The sequence below is a fragment of the Meleagris gallopavo genome, chromosome 5 (genome assembly GCF_905368555.1).
Source record: "Meleagris gallopavo chromosome 5, MGAL_WU_HG_1.1, whole genome shotgun sequence".
NCBI classification, from domain to species: domain Eukaryota; kingdom Metazoa; phylum Chordata; class Aves; order Galliformes; family Phasianidae; genus Meleagris; species Meleagris gallopavo.
This window is the reverse complement of record NC_139408.1, coordinates 25,425,708-25,448,956: the sequence shown is the minus strand read 5'-3', so window position 1 is coordinate 25,448,956 and position 23,249 is coordinate 25,425,708. Positions and strand designations below refer to the sequence as shown.

The 23,249-nt window shown below is 43.9% G+C and overlaps 2 protein-coding genes across 10 annotated transcripts in view; one reads left to right on the top strand and one right to left on the bottom strand.

Annotated features, from left to right (window-relative positions):
- Window positions 1-2,154: 2,154 nt before the first annotated feature.
- LOC104911131 (uncharacterized) lies at window positions 2,155-4,296 on the bottom strand. The gene is made up of 2 exons (XM_010711456.3): window positions 3,822-4,296; window positions 2,155-3,226 (listed from the first exon to the last, which is right to left on the bottom strand). The coding sequence occupies exons 1-2, from the start codon at window positions 4,294-4,296 to the stop codon at window positions 2,568-2,570; spliced, it is 1,134 nt and encodes a 377-aa protein (XP_010709758.2). The 3' UTR covers window positions 2,155-2,567.
- Window positions 4,297-4,420: 124 nt separating this feature from the next.
- The window catches only part of CDAN1 (codanin 1), a 58,029-nt gene continuing 39,200 nt past the window's right edge, over window positions 4,421-23,249 (top strand). For all 9 annotated transcript variants that reach the window (XR_014883520.1, XR_014883518.1, XR_014883519.1 and 6 more), the window contains exons 1-17: window positions 4,421-4,720; window positions 6,876-7,576; window positions 8,813-9,037; window positions 11,279-11,472; window positions 11,931-12,050; window positions 12,938-13,016; window positions 13,398-13,518; window positions 14,511-14,620; window positions 15,225-15,314; window positions 16,337-16,412; window positions 17,404-17,612; window positions 18,329-18,443; window positions 19,248-19,391; window positions 20,028-20,194; window positions 20,760-20,841; window positions 21,485-21,574; window positions 22,677-22,731. Coding sequence is in view for 1 of the 9 variants with exons in the window: in XM_085224855.1 (XP_085080981.1) it covers window positions 4,421-4,720; window positions 6,876-7,576; window positions 8,813-9,037; window positions 11,279-11,472; window positions 11,931-12,050; window positions 12,938-13,016; window positions 13,398-13,518; window positions 14,511-14,620; window positions 15,225-15,314; window positions 16,337-16,412; window positions 17,404-17,612; window positions 18,329-18,443; window positions 19,248-19,391; window positions 20,028-20,194; window positions 20,760-20,841; window positions 21,485-21,574; window positions 22,677-22,731 (2,878 nt within the window). In the remaining 8 variants the exon portion in view is untranslated. The remainder of the gene's footprint in view (window positions 4,721-6,875; window positions 7,577-8,812; window positions 9,038-11,278; window positions 11,473-11,930; window positions 12,051-12,937; window positions 13,017-13,397; window positions 13,519-14,510; window positions 14,621-15,224; window positions 15,315-16,336; window positions 16,413-17,403; window positions 17,613-18,328; window positions 18,444-19,247; window positions 19,392-20,027; window positions 20,195-20,759; window positions 20,842-21,484; window positions 21,575-22,676; window positions 22,732-23,249) is intronic.

Here is a 23,249-nt window from a genome sequence, read left to right as displayed (position 1 = left end):
TACTGATCATAACCAAAATGAGAGAGTGGTCTCAACTCGGCTCTGACATACCTAGGCTGTACAATTGAGAGACTGAAAAAGATCCAAGGCAGGAACAGGAACACCACTGGAGATCAGTGCTGAGCTCTGCTCATCTGATTTCTGAAGCATTTATATATATATATATATTCCTTTTTAACCATCTTCACAACCACAGCAGACACAGTCCATTAGCTCTGCTCTTGAAATCTTGCTGCACTTCTTTGCACCTGGACCATAGCTTTCTCTCATGGAAACATAAATGTGAGACAGCTGTGTAGCACACAAAAGCCCGTTTTCCCTAAAAAGGCTGGAGTAAATGAAATTCAAGAATCAATAATTGAAGAAAGAATTGAAATATGGAAAGAACTGGCTACTGCACTCTGGACAAGCTCAAATAGCTGCCCAAAAAGACCAGGTAAACTTCTGATTCACTAACATTTTTCTAGCCCAACCTGGGATATCACAGCAGTATTAAGAGGCTGCTTTTTGTATGCGAACAAACCGCAAATGAAGACTTGACAGATCCTATCTGTACTGAGAAATATAAATGCTTCTAGGAGGTTAACTCTATCCTGGTTTTGCTGTCAGCATTTTATGAGTAAATTAGTGGTAGTTGTTACCCACACCATCTCCTTTTATATGGGAAACCAGGAGCTAAGAACCTCCTCCAGGGCATAGACCTTGTGTTAATCCCATGTGGTGGCTGCAATTGCACTGCACCTGGCTGAGCTTCAGGATTTGTCATCCTCTTCTACTGTTTCTTTTTTAGATAGTTCTTTTAGGCCTCTTGAAGAATTTTGTTTCCATTCTTTGCTCAGCAATGCCTCAGAAGAAACCTGTTAAAATCCTGCTGACCTGAGCTCCATCAGACTCCTGCACAGGCATAAGATGAAATCCCTTGCTTTGAGGTAATTATTCCAAGAGTCTGTAACTGGTGATGGGGGGCATTCCTTGCATTATTTACAGCTACTGGTAGTTCCCATATTTATCACAATTCAATGCAAATGGCCCACTTCCCCCTCCTCCCCCCAAAGATGAAAGAAATTAGTCCTGTATTTTTGTGTAGTATAGTGCACTGTCCAAGTTGACATAAAAATGATACACCTTGCCTGATGTTTACTTGTTATGTTGCTAGAAGGGGTAGTTAGGCTGCCACTCTGTATGCAACAGAAACATATGTTCAGAATCACTGGAAAACCAGTGACCATTACCATAGGCCAATTTATCTTTAGAATTTTATACTGGTGATAAATGCTTATGAGGAGAACTTGAATGATTTTTTAGGTGATAGGATAAAAGTGCAGGTGAGAGGGTTGCTGTATTTCCTTCAGTGAGTACACTGGACATATAAACGGAGTGCTTTTTGCAAAGTAAAGTGACTCTAATATACAAGCTCTAAACACTAGTCTTCCACATATCTGAACGATAGCATCAATAGTAATATTTTCCTCCTGATCAGAGTAGATACTTAGCAGGTTACTTTTTGCTCAGATTCTTTTCTTTCTTCTTCCTCGGATGTACAGCTACAAGAATGGCAGATTTTACTAATCTCTCTGAAAGGTAAAGATAAGAGCATCTCTTCATGAGCTATGCAAGACCATTTTTCTATCCAGAATCAGCCTCTGTCTCCTGTAATTTATTTAACAGCGAGTCTAAATGTAAAACAATGCTGAAACATTTTTTGTTCTTTGTATTTCAAGTGATGTGATACCAATTCCAGAAAGCTTGCAAAATCAGAAGAGCCTGCTTATAAGCCACAATAAGAAACGTTATTCCATGTCAAAGCCAGGCATCACTCATCAGTTACTGTTTTTGCTTTATGTCTCTATTTTAATAATATCACAAGAAATAGCCTGCTTTGCTAGTGAAGTAAAACAAAATGCCTCTGAGAAGGTGCATTTGGCAAGCTGGGAATGAACAGCAGCCAAATGGAGCAATGCTGTATGAATTTGGAGAAGCACATTCATCAAGAACTCAATCCAAAAACCATCCCTCAGGGAAGCAGGTGTATCCAACCCTTCCTGCCGTACTTTCCTTGCACAGCTGAGACTCAGAAAAACAAAACCTCAAACCAACAGCAAACAAGCAAACATTTATAAGTATTAGAAAAAACAACTACTTAAAAACACCAGCTCATTTTGCCATTTGTTTAATTAAAAAAAAAAAAAGACAAAACTAAGCAACTCATGTAAGACAGCTCCTGCTAATCAGTAACCATAACGTTACTTTTTCACCCAAATCTCATGCCTTTTATTTTCCAAAAGGTCACATTAAACAAAGGATAATACAGACAAGAGTTTTAGTCAAAATAAATCTGTTTTTAAGAGAGTAAGAGGATAAAGAGAACAGCAGAAAAACATTAGCCAGCTGAAACTGAGTTAACAAACAGAACTGGTATTTAGTGTTTAATGCCACCTCCTATAGAGAAACATTTCCCACTGGGAAAAAATGCGGGGGGCAAGTCCACTTTGCTCCTTCAAGTCACAGGCTGGAGCAGAACAAACAACAGCACCTAACACCACAGTCACTGTACATATATTCAAGTTTTACATGTCTGCAAAGCAGAAGTAGTAGCAGCCGTTTGGATGTTCTTTCTTAATGGTTCTCAGGGGGGGCCTGGGAAACTCTGAAGGACCTGGTTCCTGGGATGTAGAGCTGGAACTGCAGCTGCTGCTCCTGCTGCTGCTCCCAGCCATCTGCACCCGGCCTCTGTCCTCAGCAGGGGAAACCTGGGGAGAACCCGGGCTCAGGTACCCGGCTGTGGTCTGAGTAGAGGTGGTGCTGTATGTAGTTGGGCCAGTGTTATTTTTCACATAGACGTTTTTGATAGCAACAAGCGTATGCGCCATGATGCTGAGGCTGTTACTCAGATCCTGCATGCCTTGCTGCAGCAGCTGAAGATTGTGGTTGACACTGTCAAAGCCAGACTGGATCACCTGCATCTGGGTCTGCTGAATCTGCACTAGGTCCGCTTCAGTTATTCCGTTTTGGTCTGCCTGGGATCTGCCTTTTGATTTCGCTTTTACCTTCCCTGAGGAAGCGCCACCTGATGTCCCCAGATAAGGCAGCTGCTCCTGGCTAGGTGGGACTACTGCCATGTCCTCAGAGCTTTCCTCCGGCTCTACCACTTTCACCACTATCTCTTCTTTTAGGTTCATCTTCTCAAGACCGGGTTGATGAGATGGGCCAGGATCATCATTAAATCCTAGAGATGAGGGAAGAGGAAAAGCAGAGCAAAGTCAGTGAGGAACTTCACAGTCAGTCAGGTGCGTTTTTACCCTTCAGCACACCCATCAGCCCTCGAACTAAGACCCTACCACAGCAACTTGCGCTGCGCTGATGCTTTTAGAACACACATCACCCCTATACGTGGGGAAGAAAACCCTAAAGATCCATTTACTGAATAGCCGTGAATTGTAATTCCCTTACTGTCCCAACCGTGGGGGCTAAGATGCAGGTTCCAAAAGACAAATCTTGTTCCGCACTGTATATGTGCACGGTGACGCTGATTGCGGGGAATCCCTGTGTACTGCAGCTGCTGTTTCACCGCGTTAACACCCCTTCTCTCTGGGACACAAAACCATACGTAGTCACAGCACTTCGGGCAGCCTAGGATTGCACGCTGGCATTCTATTTCTGCAATTTCAAGAACGGGATCTACAAACGTGGACAGAAGGGGCTGACTTAGCGCCGCCGGGACGGGAGGTCCACTCCCACGTGCTCTTGCGCCGTAGTGTCACGGGCCGCCGGCTACACGCAGCACTGCGCGTCAAGGCGCGAAGGCGGCGCCCCGCACTCACCCATCTCCCCCACGGCGGCGCCGGGCAGCTCCAGCGTGTCGATGCCGCCCACGATGGGCACTGCCTCGGCGTGCAGCAGGGAGCCGTAGGCTCGGGGGTGCAGGTGGTGGTGGTGGTGGTGGCGGCGGGCGGGCGCGGCGCTAGGCGGCAGCTCCTCGGGGGCCAGCAAGAGGCCGAGGGCGGCGGCGGGGCCCGGCGGCCCGCCGCCCTGAGACAGGCGGCACAGCTTGCTGCGGTCGCGGCGTTTCAGGTCCCGCCAGCGCTTCTTCAGGTCCTCCACGTCGCGGGGACAGGCGGCCACCGGGTTCACCTTGTGCCGGATCAGCTCCCACACCTTCCGCTTCTGGCCCGGGGAGGCGCGGCCCGGCCCCGCCGCGAACAGCAGCCGCTCGTGCTTCAGCACCTGCTCGATCAGCACCTCCGTCTCCGCCTCGTTGAAATTAGCTTTGCGCCGCTTGGGCGAGTCCTCGGCCATCCTCCGCCGCCGGGGGCCGGGGGGGCCCGCGGGGGGCGCCGCTGCCCCTTCCCCCGGCCCGGCCCGCGGGCGCCGCCGCCGCTAGGCCGGGCCCCGCGCCCCGCCGGGGAAGGGAACACCGCGCATGAGAGGAAAGGACGCGCGCGGCCGGCGCAGGCGCCCCGTGCCCCGCGTGTTGACATGGGGAGGGGGCCCGGCCCCGGGCCCGGCCCGCGCCCGCTCCGCCCCCGCCCGCCTCTCCCCCGCCGGGATTCCCCGCCGCCGGCCCGCCCCGCCCGGCCCCGCCGCGGGTTGTGCGCCTGCTCGGCGGCGGCTGCGGCGCCCGGGAATGGCGGCGGTTTTGGAGCTGCTGCTGAGCGAGGAGGTGGCGGTCGGCGCCGTGGTGCGGTGGCTGCGGCGCGCGCCGGGTCAGCGCCCGGCTGAGGTAACGCGCGGCGGCACCGCCCCGCTCTTTGCGGCCCGGGCGGGTATCGCGTCCCACCGCGGGCCGAGTGGGAAACTTTGCGCACGGGGGAGGCCCGCCCGAGGCCCGGGGGCGGCAGCTAGGGGGCCGAGCTCCGTCGAGAGGGCGGCGGGAAGGCGGGACCGCTACTGCCCGCCGGGCCCCGGGGCGAGGCGGAATGGCGGCGAACGTGGTCCGGAGCGCGGTGCCCCATCGCCGCGTGCCGGCTGGGGAGGCGCGGTGACGCGGGGGGCTGCGCTTCCCGCCGCCTCACTGGTGGGAGCGGGGCTTGTGCAGCGTCCCGCTGCGCGTCGGGAGCTGCTCGTGGCCCTGTGCGCACGCTGTGGTGTCTCCCGACCTGTTGCTGGTCTGAGCGTGGAGATCCGCTACATCCGAGCGCACGGAGCTTTGTAACGCGCTGTGGGCCGAGCGTTGGTGTTCCTGTGATTGTAGAAGCCTTTGTAACCACAGATTGACAGGAGCGCTTATACTGAAGTGATACTGTGGAGACAAGGTCTGTACGTGAAGCATTTTCAGCCCGAGCTCCTTAGAATGCCTTTAATTAAGATCAGAGCTTACTGCTATCACCCCAACCTTGTGTGGGAAGGAGGGAGCAGTGTTCCAGGTGTCCAGCCCTTCTTAACCTGTGGGCTGCAGATGTGGGCCTGCAGGTGCCATGCAATTGGTGGCGCTGACCACTCAGAACTGGAGGGTTTGGGCTGGCTAGCAGGGGGGTTTGCCTTGCCAAGGGCTGTGGGTGGTGTGTGGGGTGAGGAGGCTAGTGAGAGGCAGGGAGCTCTGGCACACCCTCATCCTACAGCAGGGCTATGAACCTCTTTTAACACACAGTGAGGGAGGAGTAAAGGCATGCTGTGCTCAGAAAAGTTTGAGGAGCTGACTGGCCATGTGTGCAGACTGTAAGCTGTCTCTAAACATAGATGGGCAACCAAGGAATGGTAGAGTACATCTTGCCCTGGCTTTCGTGGGGCAATTCTGCACTGCTGGCACCCAGTGGGTTTTTTGTGCTGGCCCTGGTCTGCCCAGGGGATAAGTCCGCTCTGTACCAAGGCTGTGCCAGCTTCAGGCTTCACTAGGGAGCTGCTGTGCTGTCATGCTTTCGAGGAAGAGTTTCAGCACTGGTGTCAAGGATGGGATGAATGAGATCATGGCCCTGCTCTCACTGCCTTCTTTTGTGAAAAGTACTTCCAGAACAGTGTTTGCTCTTCTTTCTTAGAGTGGAGATATGAATAGAAATGAAACAGAATTTGCGTGCAATTATTTTCATGTTACTAAGGGAGAAGTTGCTGCCTGTGAGCACTGCTTCTACTGTTGTTGAGATGGCACAGAGTACAATGGAGAGGAAGTGGGAATGTGTGCATTGTTAGGAACAAAAGACACTTTTCTTAGTGTACAAGACTTTGAGCTATGTATGGGATATGAGGTCTTTTTGTCTAATGTTACCCTGGGAAGACAGCCATCTGTTTAGGTTTATAACATGTTGATTCTATTAGTGTTTTTTTTTTTTTTTTTTTTTTTTTTTAAGGTTTGTTACTTACAAATGTCATGCATGTTGAAGTTGTGCAGTCTCTGTTAGCACTCTGGGGGGTCTCAAGTGAGAAGAAATATGTAATTGAAATAATCTGATATTTGGCACCGCAGGACTCCAAGTACTTAAACATTTGTTCTCACAGCACCCCTCTGTGGATGTAGGTGGCATTTGTGGATAAGCAGGGAACGGAGAAGTTGTAGGCTTTTGTTTTTCATGTTAGAATTAGTTGCTTGAGTATCCATGCCCTACTTTGAAACATTGGACGCAGAGGTGCCGGTTGCTCCAGGCTCTTGCTGGCTGCAGCTCCAGTAAGTATCACTGCTGTTTCCAGGGGACAGCTCTGCTAGTTCCCAGCTGGAGGGCCAAAGTGAGTGACTCCATTGGGAATCTCCTGCCAAAAATGACTGTGTGGAGGCTGGCTAAGCTGGCTTTCAGGCTTATGACTTGCGCTAAGGTCATTTGAATTGTATTGGCCTACTTTGGCATATCACGTTTTTTATTGTGTATTGCAGTACTAAATGAGTCTAGACCAGTTAAAAGAAAGAATGAGGAAGCAACTTTATATTAATGCTTTGTCCTCTTTTGTAGGAGAATCACATCCATGACAAGCTGGTATCGTTCAGTTTGCTTCAGAAAGACTTTGTGCCTTTTCTGCTGAATTTTTTAAGGGAGCAGACCAGCCAGATACTGACTAATGGACCCTCCACTCCTGCTAAAACTCCCAATTCCAAGGCCCACAGGAGCCAAAGGACAGGACCAGAAAGGAGAGCAGGCCACGCGACTAGCAGCCGAGTGCAACTCTTTTCCCAAAGGACTTCAGTGACCTCCTGCACCACAGACACCAGCTTTTCTCCCGCTGCTGCGTCCAGCGGTTCCTCTTCCTATTCTGGGTCGAACCTGTCGAGCCCTTGCAGTGACTTCCCCAGCGTGGTGTCCAGTAGCAGCCCGAGCTTTGGGTACAGCCCTGTGCTCACCCACAGTGAGAAGCGCTCGGCTCAGAAGGCCAACCTGGGGAGCTTTCTTGCTGCTGCACCAGAGGCCTTGCCGGCAAGGCGGGGCAGGAGGAAGGGCAGCAGCTCTGTCAGTGCCTCTGGCCGGCAGGTTGCTCGGGATCTGGGGCGTTCCTTGGCCGAAGAGGAAGATGGAAAGAATGAAAGTGCATCATGGAGTGGAGGGAGAAGGAGACGGAGTGAAGTGCCTCTTGTTGCTGCTAGATCCCCTCCCAGCCAGCTGAATCTTAACAACCTAGAGGAGTTCCCACCCATGGGTACTGCCTCTGGCTGGACAAAGTAAGAGTGTGTCCGCCTCGCTGTCTCATTTGGATTGTCCTGCAGGTTGCTGTTCCATTCTGTTGTGCACCTCCGTATACTGTCATGAACAATACCCTGAGGCTGATTTCTTGTTCTCCTTGGCCAGAACAGCCTTGTAACTGCTGCCGCAGAGGGAAATATTGCTGTCACAGGCAGTCAACTTCTGGCCCTGTGTGCTCACCTCGGTGCCCCTTCAGTCTCTCACTTGTGTTGTGCCCACAGCTTGATGGTGCACAGGCCAGCTGCCGTAAAGCTGAACGCATCTTTGTCTTTCTGTGTTCTAATAAGTCAGCATTATCCAAGCTCTTTGTGTTTCTTGTTTGACACGATAGCAATTGCTGATCAAGTGCAGCCCTGGAAGGCTCTTTAGCTTTACTGATGCAAGGAAAAAAGCTTTTGGGTTGATATTTCGTGAATTCTGGTAATGAACATCAATGCACAGCTTCATTTGTGTCATGTGGTTGTGGACAAATAGATGGCTAATTCTCATATTCACTTTGATCTTCAGCAGGCCCTTCTCTCCCTGCTGAGACTACCTTCGCTTTGGGGCAACTGTTTGTCTTGTGATCTCTTTGATTTTTTTCACTCTTTAAAACTTTTATTAGTAAGTATAATGCTTTCATGTCAGGCTGTTTGCTCTGTAAGCCAGACACTGGCCTCTGAAGGGGTCACTTTCTAATTGGACAATTAAATTTCCAGCAGAAAATTGATAGTCTCTGTATCTGACTGGGAGTGCCTCTGCATTACAGAGCCTCTTCCTGAAGGTCCAGTCCAGTCTAGGTAGCTTATGCGGGAAGAATGGGTTCCCCTAAACTTTAAGGATAACACATTACTGGCATGTAGTGGTAGCTTGTTTATTTCTGGTTGTGTTAGAAACTGCTGGTGAATTGGTTTCATGTGAAAATAATTCATCTGCTGTCCTTCTAAACCAGAGTTGTTTGGAGGAGCTGCTTGGCAGTCTTTGTCACTGTTCTGTGCACTGTTAATAATTACATATGTCGGCAGCAAGGGGCAGCAGGCCGTTTTTTGCCATCCATAGCTCCTTGAGTACTGACAGTATCTACAGATAAAGTTTAGAAGTTCACAGTGCTGGCTTGATAACTGTTTTATTTTAGCATTAGGTACTTTTGGAAGAGTTTAATGCGTATCAGTCTTGAGGTTGAATTTCTTCTGTTGTTTTGGTGATTTCAACGAAATCCCTTCTCACTCTTTCAGCAAAAGCAAGCCATCAAGGCGAATCAACCCAACTCCTGTGAGTGCTGAACGCCCTCTTTCAAAGCCAAAGATGTGCTTCACTTCAACGCCTGTCAGCCAGTCTCCAGCTGCTCGATTTTCAGCTGGGTCAAGCTCTGAGGCCTTTACCACTGTACAAGAAGGAAGCCCGACTTCTGTGATAAGCAGCAGCCTTCAAGAGGAGAGGGAGATGCTGAAGAAAGAACGGTACAGTCTGAACAGGGTGTTCAAGGGCTTATATTGATTCTTACTTCTCCTGACGGAAGATGGTATTGATAGGAGAGTGGGAATGAGCAGAAGAGTGTCTAAAACAGATGCTGATAATCTTAAACTTTAAATTGTCTAAAACCAAGCGTGACTGCTGTCAGACCAGTATATTAGTGCACTTAGTTCATGCTTGTCATTTTAAAGGTGTACTAACTCTGGAATGGCAACCCTCATTTTATCTTCAGGAATCTTTACTGCTTTGTTACCATTGCCTTTTCATGGGTTTGCACGTGTGCTTGTCTACTGTCCAGCTTTTCTTAGGTTGTAGAAATGCATTGTTTTGAGTGCATGTAATTAGGCTGTGTCTGAAGACTTCATCTGTCACAGAAGGTATTGTTGAGTTTGAAAAAAATGAATTAACAGTGCAAATGAGGGGAAAATGTTAATGGAATTTAGACAAACTAACACAGGCTTGTGATCAGAGAAACGGGACATGGGTAGCAGGAAATTCAATTTTAAGAAGTTTTAAAGTTACTACCACAAATATCTGACTAAAATTATGCGTACTGGGTGATGAGGTGAATTCCAGCTTCTAATTTTGTCTGCTGCTCGGATACTGAGTGACTTTCCTCCATCTGTAAAATGATATCACTGTTAGTTTATGATGGTTGGTGCTCTGGAAAAAAAAGCAAAGCATGGTAAAATATAATTGCTGATGCAACTACTAGCGTTCTTTGTAGCTAGTGTTCTTCGTAGCTTTTGTTCTTGGGGAAACTCCTTGGGACATGAGTGGAATTCTATCCTTGGCAGACTTGCAGTTCACTCCAGTGGGACCAGAATAGGCTGGAACAGACCCACTAGGTTCTCACAAATTCCTTTTTGTACAGGGCCTGTACCAGAACTGGTCAGGATTCAGACCTACCTTTGTGCTCTTTGGTGGAGCACGTATTCCAGTCTGAATTCCACCTGCAGTGTTCCGGTAATCTGTATAAACTAAAGTAGGTGAAATAGCCCCCAATACGTGGGCTGGATTGGACCCATGAGGTGATCTCATCTAACCCATCGTGCTTTCAACAGAATGGTTAGTGCTTGGGGCTAGGAGCTGCTGCTGTGTCCTCAGCAGTGGTGGGAAGTGAGCAGTAAAGCTAAGACAGCCTGCAGCCAACTGGGTTTCTTTTTTGAGCAGTGGCTCAAAGGGAGAAATTCATGCTGAGATAAATGACAACACTAAGGTAGAAATGAAGCTGAGTGTAACTGTGTTTTTGGAGGCTTACTGTGGTCAGTTTAAGAAGTGCTTCGCATGAAGTAGTTTTCTTCAGTTGTAATTGATCAAGTGCTTATGTTCATTGCAAGACAGATGTTAGTAAATAACCTTTCTGCTTCCGTTTTGGGACTGATTTGAATTTCATTGCTGCAGTTCAAGGTTAGGCCAGCAAAGAAGTTCTTGGCTGTGATGAAAAATGTTTGTGTCTTCCCCATAGCCTTCCAAGCCACTTTTAAAGATTTTACTCTTGAGACAATTTGGACATAAGTGGATGTAATGTTCACGGTGTGGATGTTTCACTGGGATGTTAAATGGTCATTTCATATTGCTGTTAATGGCTTTTCTCTTGCTTCTCATGTGTCTTATGTATGTTCCTGCATTTTGGGTGACCTCAGGCTTTTTTTTAAGCAATACCTTTGTATTTAACTGAGTAATTGTTATTGATTCAGAATCCAGCAATTTAAGTAAGTAGTTTGTCTCTTCTGTTGCTCAACTTGTCGATACGGGATTTCATCAGTTGTTGCATTGCCTTTGCACGTACTCATATTGATTCTTCTCAGGGCATTATTTACTTGTAAATATAGCTAGGAGTCTGGAGCTGAACCTTATTTTCACAGACTTTGCAGTGTCTAGCTGCAATTAGCTAGACAATAGCTAATTAGCTAGGCAATAGCTAGAAATTACATGGACAATATTATTTTTTGGAGGACAGGTTCAATATTTTTAACAAATACCAATTTAGATGAAAAGAGGCAACGTAAGCAGCCAAAGTGACAGGCTGCATCATCAGAGTAGGAATTTGAATGTGTTTCTTTAGCACTGCCATGCTAAAAGCTGGATTAGACAGTATAAATGATGTGGTTAGTTACTGCAGGACTTCCTTCATGCTGTGCTGGAAGGGAAAGGTCTCTCTTCTGGTCACACGGTTGCTGTGTGCCATTTAAGCCACACAGTTTTTTGCTGCTCTTGAATTTCAGATGCAAGTTGCTGCACCAGACATCTTCTCCTGCAGGGATATCTCCCGATCCTGGGACTCCTACTAAGCCCACTTACACTCGCAGTGCTAGCCTTCCTGCTGAAAGCCATCTGGTGACCTGCGCAGATCCTGCAAAGGTTTCCTGCAAGAAACAGTTGGAGTGTCTGGCACAGCTCTACTCATCGTGTATAGCAGGTGAAGACTGAGATGTGAGACTGACCCTTCTGTGAGCTTTGAGCTCGCATGTGCACTGTGAGGAGAAGGCAGATAACAAGTAGAAATTCTAGCGTGGTTGCCGTGTAAAATTAACTCCTAAAAGAATAAGCTATGCCAGCTTATTAAAATAAACTCAGTTATTAAAATAAATAGATTTTATATAAAAATTTAGGGAAGTAGATGAATGTGGTGCACTACTCTGACCTGTAGGAGGCTGCAGTTGTGTGGTCCTATCTGATGAGGTCATTATTTGAGCAGCCAGACCCTTCCCTCACACATCTTTCCTTGTTGATATATGCTGTGGCTGTGTGTGTGGGGAGGGAGTTCTTTACAGACTTTGCCTTAGAACAGTTGTCTGTCTTTTTACCTTCATTCATTAAAACAGATTAAAACAGATTAAAATATTCATCTCTAGTATCACATTTCTTCTCTTCCAGAAAACCTGGTGCCAAATATTTTCCTGGAGGTTTTTTTTGTTCTGCAACTGTTAACATCTAAAGGAACTTCTGCTTCAGAGGAAGAAGAGAGTGACCTTGAAGTCAATGAAGGAAGTAAAGGTAAACAGTAGAATTGAGTGGAAAGAATGTCCTTCCTGTGAATGATGATAATGTGATGTTGGTAAGTTGCCCATAGCCTGAACAGGTAGTATCCAATGCCGTAAAAAACAGTGGGACTCATCTGAGATGCTGATAAAAATCATGTGTCTATGGGAGGTATTACTTCTACATGATAGATCAGGGTTGCTAGATCGTGTTTGAATCTACTTTTCTGCTGTAGTGTGAGTACCTACAGCACCTTGCTGAAACAAACTTTCAGAGAGAAGGACAGATATGTTAGTCTCTCCTCTGTTTTTTCTTACAACTCACAAGTGTTGTTGCTTGCCACGTGTTTCTTAAATTAAATGTTGGGTCACAGATGTGGGCACATAGGGCTGTTAATATAAATAAATAATTGTTACGTTTGATTTTTTGGCAAATTCATACTTACTCTTGATACAATCAGTAGTTTGATATAGGTATGAAAAGCAGAGAGTGGCTTTAAGATGAAAACTTCAGAACACTTTATTTGTTTAACCTTTGTTTTGCTTCTCAGTGTTTCTGAGGGCTGAGCTTAGGAACACAACGTGATCATCAGCAGCAGCAGCTGATCAGTGCTTGCAGTTGGTCTGCTTGTTGTTTGGCTCTGCTTACTGTTGGCCAAAAAGCTGAGAAGGAATATTTTCTTTCCCATAAAGCATCAAACAATTTAGTTGCTGTTAGTATCAGAAAGATGGGGATTTATCAGGTGCCAGGGAATAGGAACTTCTGGAAATTGGGTACCGATCTGGAAGATCATTTAATTCTTTGGATATGGCAGTTCCTTCTTTCCTCCAGAGCATATTATTGATTGCTTAGCTTATAAATTGTGATAGGTGTTGTTGTCACGTTTCTTTTTTTCCCATTAGATGTATCAGGGAGGCAGCACTTCCGAAGTGTGCACAATTGCGTTTACTTCGCTGTTCAGGTCTTGGATTATCAATATGAGTGAGTTGAGATGTTTTTTTTTTTTTTATTTCCTCTGCTTATGTGTGAGATGATGCAAGTGTGCTTGGATCTTAGAGCTTTACTAATTCCAGGTATGGAGATTAAATTTCCCTCAAAATACCCTTAAGTTTGGCTTAAGTTTGGATGGCTGTGAATTTTCCTTGTGCTGGCCTCTGTATGCAAGAAATGGGAAGTCATGAGATGAATGCAGTAAGAAAAAATGTCCCTGCAGATGTCAGTGAGATTTGATCCAGGGTGACTCGGGGCTTGGAAGTCTTTACTTGGTAGCTTCTTAAGAATGATGTAAACATTTCTTTGGGTCTGATCATGTTGTTGTTTGTGTCTGTATGTCTGTGGGTTTTATGGATGTTGTCTTGGCAGAATTATTTCCCATTTAGAAAAGGGGACACTGAAGTTCTTGGCTGAAAATGAACGGATTGCAACTTTTTCTCCCACCCTGCATGAGAGGCTCAAGCAGGCATATGAAAGCAGCACTGCCAAGGTAAATATTGGCAGACCTCGACTGAATGCTCTCTTATACCTCTGTGCTGATGAAGCTTTATTTATGTTGGCCTTAATGCTAACTCTCGTTCCTTCTACTGTGAGTCTCTTTGTCATGTCATCTTTGGGAAGTGTCTGAAAGTTGTTTTTTGTATGTTTTTTTTTTTTCTCATTGAGTGAATTGCATAATCTCATGTTAGTTGTGAATCACTGCTGGCTGTCCTGATACTGTGGACCTTAGCTAGTGGTTAAACAGAGCCAAGTTTTGCTTTTGAGATTTGTATCTAATCAACATTAATCCCAGAAAAATGGCCAGCTAGTTGCAATAAATAATGTAGTTGGGGAGAAGTGAATTTGTTTTATATCTACAGGCTTCTTTGAGGTAAACAAAGCTTGCAGTCTGGAAAAAATGAGTTTCCTGATCGGATCATCTGAGTCAGGGAATTGAAGTTTGATGCTAGGAATGCATCTATTTTCTGTTTAGTTTCGTGCATCCCATTGCATTTGCTAAAGAAAGCAGAGTGCGCTTCCTGAGACTAGAGCACATCAGTAACTGATCAGTTTAGCTAAGGTTATAGATAAGGTTTTTTGTTACTTGAAGGCATATACTTTTAAAATAGGAGACGGAATACAGAAATTGTCCAGAGGCTTCTGTCCTCCTGCATTCTCAGAAGCCTTGTGTTGAAGATACGCTTTGACTGTTTGCAGATCATTCTTTCCACACTGTATGAATACTAATTGCAATCTGTTGAAAAAGAAGTTGCTTTCCTATAGAGATAAGAAGCTTGCATTCATAATGAGTGATTCTGCCTGTGGTGTAATGTAGGTTTTGCAGCCTTTGGTGTTTACTGACTAACATGAGTAGAGTCTGAACAACTCAATTAGTGATTCCTGTTTTCACCATCACCTCTCTCCACTGCTTATTCTGGGTGTCAGATTATTGGATAAATTACACTTGCGTTTGCCTAATTGTTGCTTTTATGTTTTCAACAGGTGTCTCTGCTGCTGCCATGCTCTGTGCAATCTGTTTCTTTCCAGCCAGAAACCGACAATCGTTCTAACTTTCCCAGTGACAGAGCATTTCACATATTTAAGAAACAAAGGTAAGATTCTTTTACCATTACTGTATGACTCACAAGATATTGTCTGCCCATAGTTGTGAACAAAAGATGTCAAGAATGTTCCATTTATGCTACATACTGTAGATTTTCACTCTAATTAAGAAAAGAAGTGTCTTTGTCCAGCTTGACTGCAGGAGCTAAATGTTTCATGTCTTTAGTGAAGAGTAGCCTAATTCTTCAGGAGTTTTTGAGGTTTCTGGTAAATGCCAGTATGTTGTGGCACCATATATATAGATTGCTTCTGAATATATATCTGGTATGCTTTGTATTCTTTGTGCCACCTTCCTCCATGCTTGCAGCAACAGAGTGAGGGGAGAATGGCGAGTTGTCTTGGTCCTTTTTTTCTCCTCATAGGTATTATTTTGTGTGGCTTATTTTTTCCCACTTCTCGATCTTCAGTATGTCTGATAAGTGGGTACTTTGGTCATTCTGTCTGAGCTTGGGCAGGAGTATCAGAATGTGTAGATGCTTGAATTACTTAATCTAAGGTAGAGTCTCACTGGGTAGTTTAGAAGCAATTGACTGCTCAGTTGTTGCTACTTCAGATGTAGAAGAGTAGAAATTCCTTAAATGTCTTGGTTCACAGGGATATTTTTTATGAACTGCTGCGTGAATGGGAGGATAACCATGAAAAACCTGGTTGGGACTTTGAAAGAGTTCTGGGCAGCAAGATCAGGTAGGATCTTCTGTAACCCCATCTAGAACTGAAATTTAGCTTTAGTGTAGCTAAATTACTAGTGTAACATACCAGACTCAGCATCCTAATTTCTATGTTCTTTCTAATGGTCTGAGCTGTAAGGGGCTCTGTGCTTCTTGGCAGGTAGCATCTGTGCAAAGTTGCTTCTATATTCTATATAAAATTTTCAACTATCCTCTTAAAGAAACAAGGTATAAGTGGTGGCGGCCTAATGTGATGAGTCTTGGTGTAACTCTTACCCTGTTCCCAGTCACAGAAAGAGTTACTCTCACAACCAGTACGTTGTGGTCTGATGCATTTTTCTGCATAGTTCATGTTTCCAGTGCCCCATTCCTTTTAATGTATGTGTTATATGTACAGAAACTTTTATCTCTTATAAGTATTTCAGCAGGTTCTGGTGTCTTGGCTCTGAAAACTAGACTAGTTTGTCATCATATGGAAAGCAAATGGTTTTATCTATTTACTGTGTAATCAAAATATAATGTGTATATAAAGAAACCATTGTGTTTTTGAAAGCAGTTGCCTTGTGGGTTTCTGTGTTAATCTTAACCACCAGCCTACTGAAGTTACATGGAGCAAAACAAGGCTGAGGTTTAAATGAGGAATGTTCATCCCCTTTGGGCATCAGAACTACTGCTGTTTTCTTACTTGCATCTATGTAAGCTCTCAGCTCACTGCACAGGAGGAAATGGGAGATGAATGTATACTTTTTCTTCTTAAATAAAGATATTATTGCAGGAAAAGAAGAGTCTTTTTGTCCCTTAAGCTGTGTTTGCTCTGCAGACACTAAGGAAAAATCCAGGGAGAATTTTTGTTTCCATGATCAGCAAATGGGGCTTGCAACCTGGTTGCAAAGAGGCTCCTTTTTTCCATGGCCTTTGAAAACTGAAGATCACTTTCTTAAAAGCTGTTAGTTTGTGATTTTGGTGTAATTTGAAGTTAAAATACTATTTTTGTACCACAAAGATCTAGTCAGCATTTTGTGAGGTTTTCCTTCACAGGGCCATGATGGCTCACCTGTCTGCAACCTGCAACCACAGCCATTTTGCCAGGCTCTTTCAGAAGCAGCTCACCCAGGTAAGTTCCTCAGTTCTTTTTTTTTTTTTTTCTATGGATATGTCAATATGAATATGTCAAAAGTTATTTGATCCTTCCTCAGCCTGAGAAATAAGCTGTCTTGCAAATTTGAGACTTTCCTTTTGAAACTTTTTCTTTTTTGGGAGAGCCCACTCTTCAGGAAGAGAATTTCTTGCATTTACAAATCGGTGATGAGTTATGGTGATGACTGATCCTTATCCAGTTGTAAGGCACGGTGAGCATGTCATGAGTTGTAAGAACTTATTCTTTGTGGTTACTTACCCTTGACATTCTAGTTTTAGAATAATTAATTTTTAGAAATAATAACAATACGTTTTGATGTGTATGAAATGAAGAGGTTCCTAGTTCCATTCCTTAGCAACATTATTATGCTGCCTTTAGAGAGTCTCACGTTCTTCTGTGTAACAGCCAAACAGTCTCTTTTTGGTATAGTATTGCTGTATTTGCAGGAATTTTTTTGATCAGTTGCTGAAGGAATGAAAAAAGAAAGGATGCTCCTGACCGGAGTATAAATTCTTGCTGTATTCCATCTGTAAGTGGCTGGCTTATTGATAGGTTCCTTTTGGGTAGCAGATTAGGCACAAAAAAAATCCACTCACGTTACATGAAAGATGTGAACTATTGAATTCCTCATGTCCAATCTAAATTTGCATCAATGTTCTGTCAGGAGAAGACTGTGCAAGTGATGGAAGTTTCTCCACATGCAGATGTTGGCTGCTAGATGTGCCTGAGTTAGTTGTGTGTTTTCCATCTCTCAGAATCTCTAGGTTATTTATGGCCAAGGTGGGTAGTGTGTCTTGACATGAGGTAAAGAGATTTTTCTGTGTGTGCTGGCTGAAAAGACCATGCTTGAATTCCTTCTAAAACAAAATCTCACGAAAAAGGAAGAGTGCACAGGGGAAGAGACAAAATGAAACGATGTTTGATTATGAGTTTTCTACTTTCTTGTTTTTTTTTCTCTCTCTTAAAGATGTGTAAAGATCCTATTGGTGGTGGTGTGAGCTGGGGAGACACCCCAGACCAGGATGTCCTTAATATGTTGGGTCCTGATAATCTGAGCCGTCTGAAGAGGTTGCAGGAAAGATTTGTTGTTCCTCAAAGCATCAGGGGACCTTGCCCACCCCCTTCATTCCCAGGGTGCCAGCAGTTCTTCAGGGACTTCATCCTCAGTGCAGGAAGGTCAGCTGGTTACTATTTCCATGGCAAAGCATGGAATGTGTGGGGAAAACTGTGTGGTTGTTGCAGCAGGGGTTCAGAGGCCTTGGGGCATAGTGTAACCAGGTAGTGCATTATCAGGAATATTCTGAAGCTGTGTATCACCACACTTAATGTCCTTGGCCAGTGAGCACATTAACAGGTTCTGTTTGGGGCATGGAGTGCATTTCTGCACTATGTTACGCTGGATGGTAATCACTGAACCAAGATGTTAATCTTGCCACAGGCTACCTGCATTTCCCAGTGCCAAGAAGTGCAGACATGTTTGACAGGCTGGTGCCCTTGCTATACATTTCTTGTGCAGTAGCATATGGAGTGAAGGAGTTAGAGGATGGAAGCCAGTTTCTTGGTTTTCTTGAATGAGTTTTTCCCAGTCCAGAGCATAGATGAGTTACCATATATGGCAGATTTGAATGTAAGTTCATTTATTTCCTGCTTAGACAGATCCATATTATTATCCTTTTGCTGGGACATATTAAACAGTGTTGCTTTGAAGAGCTTAAGAGTGGAAAAGGGAGTCAGCCAGCACTAGTTTTATCACTTGGTTTGTTTTCTGTCAGTTGCTTTGTCATTTAATGCTTCATATAATTGAGAGATCAGTTTTAAATTTTATGGCGTGTTAGTTGAGGTTGTACTGCTATTTGCAGCCCAATCTGACTCATCATCATCTTTTGCTGAAGTTACCAGTTCAATCAGCACCTGGTGGATAGCCTGTGCCTGAAGATACTTGAGCTAGATGGCCTTACTCTGGTGGAGCATGAGCACAGTGACGGGGAAACAGATATGGATGAACAGGTGAGGCTGTATTTCGCACATATATCTGGCTGGAGTTTCCCTGAACTGAACCTGTACTGAAAGAACTGTTTTGGTTGCAAGTTTTTTTAAGTTTCTACCAGTGAATTTACGGGACAAGGGTTTCTTTCTTATGTTTTGTCATAACTCTGTAATTTGTACAACGTCCAAGCCCTGCCCGTTTACTCATGTTTCAGAATGTCTCATAGAACTGTCTTAAGAGATGAGATGTGCTAGTTTGAAAAGTGATCTCCTGTGGAGGAGCCTCTTTTTATATTGTTAGCACCTTGTGTTAGATCTGTTTCATCATTGAAACAACTGAGTTTGGTTGTTGTATTCAGTTCCCATAGCTCCTTTATTGTTGCTATTCCATGCAGAAAGATGCAGTGAATTTGTGGTGAAGCCTGTTCAGGTGTCCCTTTACTCACTTACACCTATCACAAGTATCATAGCTTTTAGACTGTTAGCAAAGTAGCAGCCAAAGATGCACGAAAACTTGCAGAGGAGTAGTGGTGCAAAGGAGGCAGCAAAAAGTCAGTTCTCGTTGTCTCCAAAGTTGTTAATATGAATATATGGCTGAGCAGCTTCTTGTTCTAGAAAACTCTCAATATCTTCTCATAGTAAGTGATGCAGTAGAGGCAAAACCAATTTAAAATATGTGTGACAAATATGCATTTTGGAAACATTTATGGAAAGCATTGATGAAGCTTTGTGACCCTTTTTACATGAAGGGAGTAGAAGTTTAGTGTGGGTAGTGGCTTTGCCAGCTCAGAGTGACATTCCCCAGTTTGCTTTTATTCGTTGCAGGATGAAAAGAAGCGTTTCACTGTGGTACTGTTGAGCTTGAGACTCCTTGCCAAGTTCCTGGGCTTTCTTGTATTCTTGCCATATCGCACTGTGGAACAACCAACTAGAGACCTGCAAGACACTGCAGTAGCATTGAGGAACCAAGTAAGAAACAAGCACTTCAATCTAATGTGGCCTATTGCTTGATAGGCAGACTTCCTAATCCAGTAAGGGTATTATGAACAGTTGTGCCTGTTCAAAGCAAGGGAGTGATTGCTGGGAAGGTGTTACGCTATTCTGTGCCCCATCACACATTCTGAAGCTGGAAACAGAAAAAATTATGTAACAGAAAAAGGGAGTAATGCATTGATGCTGAGGGACGAGGTGCTGTTATTTTTGCTAATTTGGAGCTGCTAGACTCTGATGAGTCTAGGTAAAACTTGCCTTTATAGTGTAAAATCTAGCTACAGGGAATGATTTGGTAGTTTTTCACTCGCCTCCTAGCAGAGTGATGTAATGAATGCAAGAAGGCAGGGGTTAAACCTTGACTCCATCTGTACCCAGTCATGCTTTTAGTGTTACAACCTTGTATTTGAAAGTCCCAGTGGGACCTGTGGTTACTGTCCCGCATAGCATAATTTTTGCTTCTCCTGGTGTGCAGATAAATGTTCTTATTAGCCAAAAAAGTCACCTTTTATTTGTACAGAAGAAATCTTAGAAAGAATAGTAATGATACAGAAAAATATTTAATTATTAAAAGATAACTTCAAGCTGCTGCTTTAACTTATTTTGTTCATTAAGACTTTGCCTGTACTGGACATATTGAAGCTTCTAAGACGATCCATTCGGAATCAGCGTTCTGTCCTCACTATTCCTTGGATCGTGGAGTTTCTTTCCCTTGTGGATCATGTTGCTCCTTTCCTTGATTACTATAGGAAGGTATTTTGTCTTTTGCTGCAGGTATACAGGTAAGAGCCTGGGAAAATATATCAGTTAAAAAACTTCTGTGCATGGTTTTGTTTGAGAATACATGCTGGTGCTAGTTTGAATTTCTTATAAAGGTACTTTTTTGCGTGCAAATCATGAGCGTTCGTATCTTAGATAGCACTGCAAAGGGAGCATATCTTAAACAAAGAGAGATGCAGTAAGTTCATGTTCACTGAATAAACAACATTCTTTAAATTCTCACTCACCCATTCTACATCTGCAGCTGCAAATTTTAAACCTTGAATTTAAACCTCAGACCCGCAGGTTGAGCAGTGCCTAATTAATGCTCTAGTTTTCTTTGTGATATACGTGAGGAAAATTTGAGGCACATTCTAGGTTTCTCCAGTGTTAAAACAGCACATTATTCAAATGTGTATGTGCAAAAGAGTAGAATTTGCCCTCCATTCTGTAGGCAAACAAGTAGGGAATGTGTACATGATTACAAATAGTATGATCAGAAACTGAGTGGTTTGGAATGTTTTTCCTGAAAGTAAATTGCAGTAATGAAATCTAACACTGCCTCTTGTTGCTTTTTATGCATGGCAGGCTAATGGTCCTTTCTGAAGACAAAGAGATGAGTTTCCTGAACAAACTGCTGATCCTTGCAGTTCTGGGTTGGCTTTTTCAGGTAGTCTATTGCATGCACACAGATTTTCCCCAAAGAAAAGGCAGACCACAGAACCCAATAAACACTCAATACTGAAATGAATTAAAACACTTGAAATTACTAGGTTCTTTTTGTGCTACTTTGGGGTTCAAACAAACCTCTGTATTCTAACAGAGAACTGTTGTCCTGTAGTTAAACTGTGTGAAGTAACTTTTTTTCCCAGTATGAATTCTAATCGCTGCTGAAGCACACTTGGTCCTTAAATCCACATCCTTGTAAAAACATTGGCAAATTCGTGTTAGAACTTGGGACACAAACATAGGGTGCTAACTGGCATCCTTGAATGAATGGGGATTTTCTTGTTGGATCAAAGGATGGCATGTGATAAACTTTTAAAATTCTTTTGTGTCTTCAGATGGAAGTAAGGTGATTTGTTAGCAGGAATTTGCAGGAAAGGTTGAAGATACCATAGGGGAGGGTAAGGAAGGTGGCACTCATAATAGTGATTTAATTTATCTTTAATTTTACAGGGAAGTCTCCTTATGGCAGAGAGGATCCTTGTTATCTTATTTATTTTTAAATGGTTAAAAAACTACTGTGTTCTTTCAGAAATGGTATAAGTTGACTGTTATTTGGGCTGTTCCGACTGGGGCTTCTGTTTCAGGTTCCATCAGTCCCTGAGGAATTGTTTTTTGCCACGGATGTCAGGCAGGAGGGATTGGTGATGGATACTGTGACATCTGCTCAGGCTTTGGTAAGTTAGTGCAGTAGCAGGCCCTCTGAATCCTTGGATAAGGGTGGACCTGCCATGGCCTCAGGAATTTAAGATTTTGTCAGGAATTTGGCTTCAGTGCAGCTGCACTGAGTGAGACTATCTAGGCCAATGTCATTCCTGGTTTGTCCAGAGAGTGCTCGTTTGCATTGCATTCTGGATTGCCAACTGTATGTGTTCAGAACTCAGGGTTTTGTCAGGCAAAGGGCATCTCTGCTGTGATAATGGCTCACAGAATAGATGCCAAGTTATGTGGGAAGATCATATGTTCTCTGATTATCTCAGTACAAGGTGAGCTGATTAAATTGCAGTTCTTCCTTCAAGTTACTAATAGTAATTGTGAACTCAACAAAAATAGTACAACAGGTCTGTCAAAGCAAAGTTACTATTTTTGGTGTCACCTGTTGACCAGCTGCATGATAAAGAGTGAGTAAACTAAAAATAATTTGAGCAAGCAGAGAAGTATGTGTGATGTTTTAGGTAACTCCCAGACATGCAGGAGAATAGATGGTATTCCGTGAAAAATCAGCAGTATGTTTTTGAAGACATACGTAAGTCTTGTCCAAATTAGAAACCTCTGTTTTGCATCATCTCTTTAGTGGCAGAGATGAGATGCAGAGGTAACTGAATATTTTGCAAATGAGTACATTACACAGCTGCCTATGCCCATGGGATCAGAATTTGCTTTTCCTCCAGTGCCTCTGCCTGTACTGTGTCTTACTGAGGTGGTGTTACTCCATAGTGTGGTGTTCTAGCAAGTCTGATGAAGACACCTGTGGAGGCTTAATATGCAGCAGGTGTTCCTCATTTATGCTCCTCCATTGTTAGGCTCCTGTTTTACAAAAAGCAGCTGTGGCAACAGTCCTGGTTTTCTAACTATCAAAATTTAGTTGGGCTTTGACAGTAATCAGAAGAAAAGGTTGAGATACACTTGGACTGCAAGTACATAATTATACTGTGAATTTGGAATCTAGTTGTTTCTGTTGTTTTCACAGAATAGCAGTTTTGAAACCTGTATGTGACCACGTGTATAAGATTTCTTTCTTGCTGTGTTGCTTCAGCTTTTCTTTTGTTCTCTCGCTAGGACTCTGTGCCCTTGGTGGATCAGCAGTTACTTTATACCTGCTGCCCCTATCTTGGTGAGTTTTTTTTTTTCTTTTTTTTTTTTTCTTTTTTTTCTTTTTTGTCCTAGCATTCTTTAGTCCTGTGAGTCCTTGAATTGTCTTTCTTACACCTCCTCACAGCTTTGGGTCTCAGCTGTGTGTAAGTGAACCTTGATTAAAAATCTGTATTGGAAACACCTGCAACTGAGAATAGTTATTTGATGACTCTAGGGGAGGGAGGCTGCCCAGTCAGGGCAGTTGTACAGAGCTTGAAAGCAGAGGAAAAGGAGAGCTTGTCCTTTACAAACTGAGAAGAAACACAATAATGAGTAAGTATACAACTTTTGTATCCTAGGTATAGGCATTTGTACTATGAGAAGTATCTTGAACTTTGGGTGTGTTTCTATTATTAGGCAGAGGGGAAGAATCCTTTTGAGTCCTGCTGCTTTATCAGGTTGTTGTCTTAGACATCTTTTTCTTGGAATGATTGATGAAATCTTTATGTGTACAGAACAGAATGCCAGATGATGGGATGGTTCTCTGCTTCTTGGGAC

What these genes read in the sequence shown, in the direction of transcription:
- LOC104911131 (XM_010711456.3), bottom strand. Translation starts at nt 4,296, where the DNA reads ATGGCCGAGGACTCGCCCAAGCGGCGCAAAGCTAATTTCAACGAGGCG. An exon ending in CGCCGCCGTGGGGGAGATGG is followed by an intron (nt 3,227 to 3,821) that starts GTGAGTGCGGGG and finishes CCTCATCTCTAG; the next exon opens with GATTTAATGATGATCCTGGC.